The sequence below is a fragment of the Colossoma macropomum genome, unplaced genomic scaffold (genome assembly GCF_904425465.1).
Source record: "Colossoma macropomum unplaced genomic scaffold, Colossoma_macropomum, whole genome shotgun sequence".
NCBI lineage: Eukaryota > Metazoa > Chordata > Actinopteri > Characiformes > Serrasalmidae > Colossoma > Colossoma macropomum.
This window is the reverse complement of record NW_023494798.1, coordinates 1,090,993-1,098,740: the sequence shown is the minus strand read 5'-3', so window position 1 is coordinate 1,098,740 and position 7,748 is coordinate 1,090,993. Positions and strand designations below refer to the sequence as shown.

Below are 7,748 nucleotides of genomic sequence, written 5' to 3'. Positions count from 1 at the left end.
GAAGCCTACAAAAATAAGGGGCTATCAGTACTTAGATCAGGAGCAGAACAAGAGAGACACTTGCCTATCTGTCAGTTTAAGAGCACAGTTAAAGGGGAACTCAATCGATTTTTCGAAAATTCCATATAATGAAATGGTTAAGATGTAAACAAAAACTTCCAGAGTTGTTTGGTGTGAAATGCTCTGTTCTAGAGAAACTTACCGAGTCAGATGGTTATGATGGAACCAGATGTTCACCTTTAACACCTCCCTCCAGAAAGTTATTACATAAAATAGTTAGATATATGCCATCTGATGTCTGAGACATTGTTTAGTGATAAAGGTTTGGCTTAAAATGTATTTTAATGCAGCGTGTTAAAACTGTCAAAATAGTCCCCAAAGAAAACTTTAAGATTTATGACTACTTTATCATCATCAACATTACATATAAAATCTCAGAGGATGTGTGTAGGTTCAGGTTTTGGAGAGTAAATAAAATGTCTATATTTGTGTTGTAGACATTGTGACCCCTGGCTCCTATCAGCACCACTGTATAGAAGTCTGTAAGTTTCTCTACAATGAACCACTTAACATTAAACCACTCTCAACGACTCTGTACATCTCAACCATTTAATTATGTACAATTTTTTTAAAAATCGATAGACTTCTCCTTTAAGAGCGCTGCAAAACCACTATTTCAAGAATCATAAATGAAACTATGTTAAATTAATTGTAAAATCACATTATATTAAATATTTGCATATTTTTATGCATTTGGATATATGAAAAAAATATATATACAGCTACATGAGCTACAATACAGAAACACACAGCCATGTGAACGTTGGCTGCGGTCTGATTCCGCAGTGTGAACCGGTGAGAAGAGAAGCTGCAACACATCACCAAGAAGGTGGTGTCCATCCGCTCGGCGCCTAAAAGAAACTAGTCCCCCTCCCAGGTCAGCAGCCCTCAGTGACTGAGCCTCAGAGAGCAGTCAGAGGAGGCAGCAGCCTGTAGGCTTAGCTAGCATGCACGGACAACTCAAATAAATGGCTCGTTTTAAAGGGATTTTTTGTCAGCGTTTGCTGTTTGCAGTATTTCTTCTGCCAATCACAGGTAAGTTAACTTGTCCTTCTGTTGGCGAAGGTGAAGTGAGCGTCTTGTTCGAATTTTCCGTTCCACCTTAAACGGTGCAGGCGCCAGAATGGAACAGCTGCGCCATTTAAGGTGGAACGGGAAAACTGGAATAAGAAGCTGGCGAATAAGAGGTTAAAGCTTATTACTATGGTCACATCAAGCGAAGTGGAATTTAGCAGTTTGGGCTTACAAAACGTGTCATTTCTACCGTTTTAAGACATTTTTAAGAACTAATAACTCGTTCTCACGTTGTCGCCATAAAACTTGGCTAACTTACCGCCTCTCGCGTCTGACCGCTCACCCAGGACGGTCAAACGGTGGGACGATTTAATCAAACTAATGTCCAGATTAACTTTTCCTCAGCAGAGCTTCGTTTAACGCTGACGGAATATTTAACGGCTTCTCGTTTTCAAACAGAACGGACGTTCCTAGCTAATTTAAATATCCTGCCTCGCGCAACGCTCGAGCCAGTGAGTTAAGCGGTTAAGTCAGTGAGCGCTTTTGCCTCTCGTGCGGCGCACGTGCGGTGAAACAGCTCTGCCAAACGTTGTTGTTGCCAGCGTCCGCAAAAAACGTACTTTTATTCGTAGGTTATGATGCAGTCCGTTAGAAATACGCACTGATACTCGCTTGAAGGGGAACTCCATCGATTTTTCAAAAAAAAAAATTGCGTAATTTCATGGTGAAGATGTAAACAGAGCGGTTTGGTGTGAAATTCTCTGTTCTAGAGAAGCTTATCGAGAATGGGTTCACAGTGGTGGTGATGGGAACCAGACGTCCAGCTCTGAAAGCTCCCTCACAGAGAGTTATTACATGAAGTGGTTGTGAATACGCTGCCTGATGACTGAGGCATGGTTTTATGTTAGTCTTTAATAGAGTTTTGACTTGAGATGTATTTGCAGGGCCTTGTAAGACAGAATAATCCCCTTAAAAACGTATTGTTTTATTATTATTTTACTACCATCAACATTACATCTAAAACTCAGAAGACACGTTTAGCTTCACTGTAATGAAATGGCCATGTTTGTGAGGTGTGCATCACCACTGAGTTTCTGTAACGAACCATTTCACACCAAACCACTGTGAACGACTGTTTACATTTCAAGGACTGAATTAGACCGAATTGTTGGAATTGTTCCTTAAGCTGGATGTAAAGTTGTGCAAGTTTATCTCCTGTCTGAACTGTGCTTCCCGCCCACATTCGAGCTGATTTTGTGGAGCTAATGAGGAAAGTTGTTATTGGAAGTCATTGAAGAGGAACATGTGGTGGACCTTCATTTTGGTCATTTTAGATGCGAATACCTGTTCCTTCTTCTCAAGCATGTTTGTGATTATATTATCTACTTTTTACTCAACACATCACAAATTTTGTCCTACACATTTTGTTAACATGTGTTTAACTTCATTCAGTGGTGTAGCTAGAGCTTTTAGAATGGGGTGATCAGATAAGACCCAGAGATATTATTGGGGTGCTTGGGAAAAAAAGTAATCATTAAATAGCATTACTGTATTAAAATGAGATATAAATCGATGCATCGTTTTTCTCTGTATGTAACTAAATCTGTCCATCATTTCCACATGTATAAAATCAGTACAACTTATCAATACAGCTGTTGTTGAAAGTAAACTGAAGGACAAAACTGTGTTGATGTAATGTGTTTTAGTCATTCATGGGGAAATGATGCACTTGAATCAAGTAAACTAAGTGCATCACTTTTTTCAGTGCACAAGTTATTCATTTAGATTGCATTTAATACAGGTTAATGGTTAGAAACTTTGCCAGATTGCAATGAATAAGGGAACCTACAACACATACACATGTATTGAACTGCAAAAAAGAAATATTAGCATAATAAATGATTATAGATGACTAATTTTTGATCTGACTGTTGAATAGCCTACTTCGTAATGTGGCTCACAGAGCAGCACTGCTAAAGGGACTGCTAAAGAGTGAATTAGCCTATCACAGCAAGATAATTAATTAAAAAGCAAGCTAATTACTAAATGCAGCATTGTCACACTCTAATAACTGATTGGTAACAGATTTTCACCTGAATGTATAATTGATGTTTTTTAATGATGGCTGACTGATGGTGACTGACTTTCTCACTTTCCATAACTGGGCTTGTAGGGTGGCCGTGCTTCATTCTGGGGTAGTACTGGCCACCCCAGCGACCCCTTGGCTACGCCTTTGATTTCATTCAGTTATGTTGGCAACAGCATGTGGGCTGCTTTGTGATTGGTCAAACCTCTTACTCTTTATCATCTTAAACTAAGGATGCTGATAGATGTTGGATGTACTAAGAAAGTTACTTAGCAGATATTTGTCCAGCTACTTTTATGCTTCTACTTAAGTTACTTTTTGCAAGTAATAACTACTTTTACTTGAGTGTGGGTTTAGGTTACTCTACACATCTCTAAATCCCAAACTACCACAAGTAATCCATTATACTATGCGTTAAATAAAGGAATTTACAGTACTTGGTTTTGATATTGGTCAAATTAGCTTCTCAAAAGTGCTGCAAAACAACAATTAGATATCACTAGAGTGCATGGAAGACGTTCTGTTGTGTTGAAGTTTCTCAGACAAGGTCAAAATGATGCAGAAGAGACCGCTTTCAGAGGAAATAAAAGAGCTGTTGATGTGGTGGTCTCATACTCTTTTGCATGGTGAGGGGATCCTTCCCCCTCCCGTAGTTCTGGTGTGTGTGAAGGTGTAAGGCAGCCTGCCACTGTAGGATCAATGCCTTTTCAGATTTCATGCAGGGGGTACAATAAAGCATTTAAGAAACGGATAGACTCGCTTTCCTCCTAGCACCCTGTCTATACAAGGCATGGGTAAGTGGATTAGGCCAGCGTAAAGCATAATCCGCAAAGACAAATATGATTACAGAAACGCAGCCAAATGAAAACTTGCCGCTGGAACGATGCCAGCTATCCGAGCGCTTTATCCCAAAAGTCAGAGTTTGCTAGAGTGAGCGTGCTTTAAAGTCAAACTACATTTCTGATCGCTTTCTTTATTGGAATATTGGGGGATACAGTGTGTCAGCTGTTTGCAGTTGATCACATTATCAGTTTAGCATACGGCATATATGGGTCATGATCGTGAAATTATAGTTGACAATTAATTGCCTTATAAGTAATTGTGTTTAACACTTTAAGTGTCTGTTATGTTCACTACATGCAGCTATTGAAGTACAAGGCTAAAATGGCCAAATTGATTAGCTGTCTTGCTTCCTAGCTGTGGATACTCTGGCAACGCAGAGCTTCAGTTCAAATAAACAAATAGTACTCACTGCTACGCTAAGAGTGTTATAACACCAGTTAGGGGTGAGAACTTTTGCTGTCTTCTTAAGACCATCCATGACATGTCTCAATAAATGCTTTTCTCCTTTGTAAGGTAAACTTATTACTGTAAAAGCTGCCAGCTATGGAAAATAATTGTGGTCAGCTCAAATAATTGCGATGAGGCGTTTATTTAATAATTGTCACTGGCTTAATGTGGTAAACACTATATAGGGAATAGTGAATGAAGAAAGAGTGAAGCATTCCAGTGTTGTGTTGTCCAGTTCAGTTAAAAGAAACAAGGCGAGGAGGATTGTGCAGGAATAGTCACCCCTCTGTGTCCACTCATTTCTTTCACTCACTTCTCTCTCCTCTCTGTTTCTGCAGGTGTGTTTTGTTTCAGTGAGTTATTCTTTGTTAAGGAGCCTCGCGATGTGACAGTCTTGCGTAAGGATGCGGTGATATTGGACTGCCAGGCTCAGGGGGAGGTACCTGTTCATATCCGTTGGCTGAAAAACGGATCTCCCCTGCCAGAGACGGACCGTGTCTACCCGCTTGCCAATGGATCGCTCTTTGTCTCAGAGGCGGAGAATCGAAGAGGAGAGAAATCAGACGAAGGGTCGTATCAGTGCCTTGCTCAGAACAAATATGGAGCTATCCTGAGCCAGAAAGCTCGCCTGACTATTGCAAGTAAGTTCGAATGCCACCTCTGTTACCCCTAAACGTCCTCTTGGCCCTGCCAAGTGCCCAAATTACCCACTTGGCAACTGATACACAGTAGAATCCAGAGAGTGCACTCGCTGTGTGGCCTAGTGATTGCTGTAATAGTATAGCATGCTCCTTAGCTGCCCTCATGCATATTAAAACCCATAAAATACCTTTGTGTTGCCCTTTGTTGCCCTCTATGATCAGCGATACCGCATCAGGTCAACATTTTTTTCTCCTGAATCCCCAAATAACCTCACAAAGGACACCCAACACGGGCAGTTAGGTTACACTTTGTAGAAGTCCTGCTTTATCTCCCTCTGGCTTCTTTCTGTGGGTCAGATTTCATCCTGCTGAAAAAGCATGTAAGTCACGTAGGAGCAGAGAACAAGGGGAGAGAGAAGGTGAGGAGAGTGACATATGTTACATACAGTAGCCTACACAAATGTTGGGACATTGAGACAGGCAGGGCTCACACTGTAAAAGGTGAAAGGTCTGTTTACTCAGATAGTTTGGGTAAACTGTGAGAATAAGAAACAGAAATAGATCTGCTGTGAAACACTTAAGCCTATTTCCACAAAGTATTGCGCTGTTTCTGCAGATTTGGAGTGATTTTGAGTGCAGTGATCTGTCACAGTCCATTAGGAACATAGCACAGGTTTCATGCTTCACCTGGGGATCATATTCAGTCCTGACGGCAGCTGATTTTCACCTGTATACAAACACTGTACTTGGAGTGCATTTGAGGAGGCTGGTCTTGTTGAAATGTAAATTTTGTAGCACTGCAGTTTGAAAGCTTCTGTTATTGCAGTATCAAAAAACATAGTAATTATTGATTAGAGCTTTAATCTTACTAATACTTGACAAAAAGATACCCAAGTGCTTTATAGATTTTGTCGATCTAAAATCTTAAATCTTTTCTACTCTTGATATTGAGTTACTTAAAAGTGCATGTTTGAAGTTCCTTGAATTTGTTCAAAGTTTTAGATTTGTCAAATGAAATAAATGTTTGTAAATTAAATTCTTTCTTTCCCTGTGGTCTAGTTAGGCATTGGTGGGGGATGAGAGCCTTCATTGCTGGAGGCCAGTGGTTGAAAGCTGGGGGAGATACTGAGAGAATGCATCCATTGGTGTGTAAATGAGGGCGGGCAGGTTTAAAAGGTTAGTAGCCGGGTCCAGGATGCGGTCAGAGCATTGCGGTATAGAGTAGGTGACCCCTATTCACAAGCCTGGGCCTTTTATGTCACTACCGCTTGAGCAGGGTGGGGTTCATCTAAAGGAATGCTTTGCTTTTAGCAAAGTTCGGTCTAAGTGCATATGCGTCAATGGGTGTTATGATTGGGGCCCAATTAAAATGAAAATTTTATCATTAGTTTGGATTGTGAGGAGCTGAAAAGTCTGATAATTAGCTGATGTCATCAGCCCAAATCATTTGTACGGTTATAAAAATAAAAAACGGGTAGTTTTTGATAAACAGTGCTTTGCTGACTAGTATAATTGCCACTTGTCCGCTGTGAATTAAAAAATTCCTATCAGTTATCATTTCCCAAATGCCGTAAACTTATTGAGCACTCTTACATAATACAAATGATCTGATGCTGAGGGCAGAGCATCCCAGCATTCTTAGTGATTTGGTTCGTTTCTGTTCTCTTCTTGTTCTTAGTTGTTATCTTTACACACATTTTTTATGTATTACATTGTTATTACATGTTATTCTTATGCTAATGGTTGGGTTAAAAGCATATAATGAGTAGCATGAGAGCTTAAAACCTTTACAAACAAGCTATTCTCCCTTTTATTAGAGGAATTTATTAATTACAATAATAAACGAGCGTATAATAAACAAGTATCGATGTGTTATCTGGGGCATTCCCACTGATACCGATAATGTTGGCCAGGCGATCTATCAGTTGAGCCCTAGTTGGGATTGTGGTTGCTGATATGATGTGTGTTTGTGTATGTATCCTCTGCTGTGGTCAGAGGAGCAGGTCCAGCAGGCCTGGCTGTTTAGGGACATCTCCCCGTCTCCACTCAAGTTTCTTTTACACACCCTCAGGACTTACACTGCAGTTTAGCACTGGCAGGCTGTGACTCAGACCTGTGGGGGTAGATGTTGTAAAATGGGGCCAGAATGAGCCTCAGATTGCATAACAACATGGTGAGGAACGAGGAGAGAAACAGCAAATGTTTTAAAGCAACAAAAACACAACCCCCTCCCCCCAAAAAAAAGTTCAGCGACACTACAGGCACCACTTTTCTTCAAGTATGTGGTTATGTGTTGGGCTGCTGATTGAGGTGATATGTAAAATGAGTGAACTGCGGTTTATTGTAATGAACTGTAGCTGCAGTAAAAGGCAGCCAGTGCTGTTTACTGGCTTGTTTTAAGGGGACATTTAGAGGAGGGCCGCTAGCTCGCTGCAAGCTCGTAAAATTGGCAGCTACCTGAGAAATACTCAGCGAGGGTAAAAACAAAGGTGCTGGTAGATGATCGTAGATATTACCAGGTTTATCTAAGAACAGAAAGGCTAAATGATAAACGTGCCTACACACACACTCTCAAACTAAGAGACACATGCACACACACACTTTCTCCCTCTCTCTCTCTCTGCCCTCTCATGCCATTGCTCCTGAATAGCTAACTT

The 7,748-nt window shown here is 40.6% G+C and overlaps 1 protein-coding gene across 1 annotated transcript in view; it reads left to right on the top strand.

Moving 5' to 3' along the window:
* Positions 1–990: 990 nt before the first annotated feature.
* Positions 991–7,748, top strand: part of prtga (protogenin homolog a (Gallus gallus)) — a 44,918-nt gene continuing 38,160 nt past the window's right edge. The window contains exons 1-2 of the mRNA XM_036585604.1: positions 991–1,095; positions 4,789–5,091. Coding sequence (XP_036441497.1) covers positions 1,029–1,095; positions 4,789–5,091 — 370 coding nt within the window. The 5' untranslated portion in view covers positions 991–1,028. The remainder of the gene's footprint in view (positions 1,096–4,788; positions 5,092–7,748) is intronic.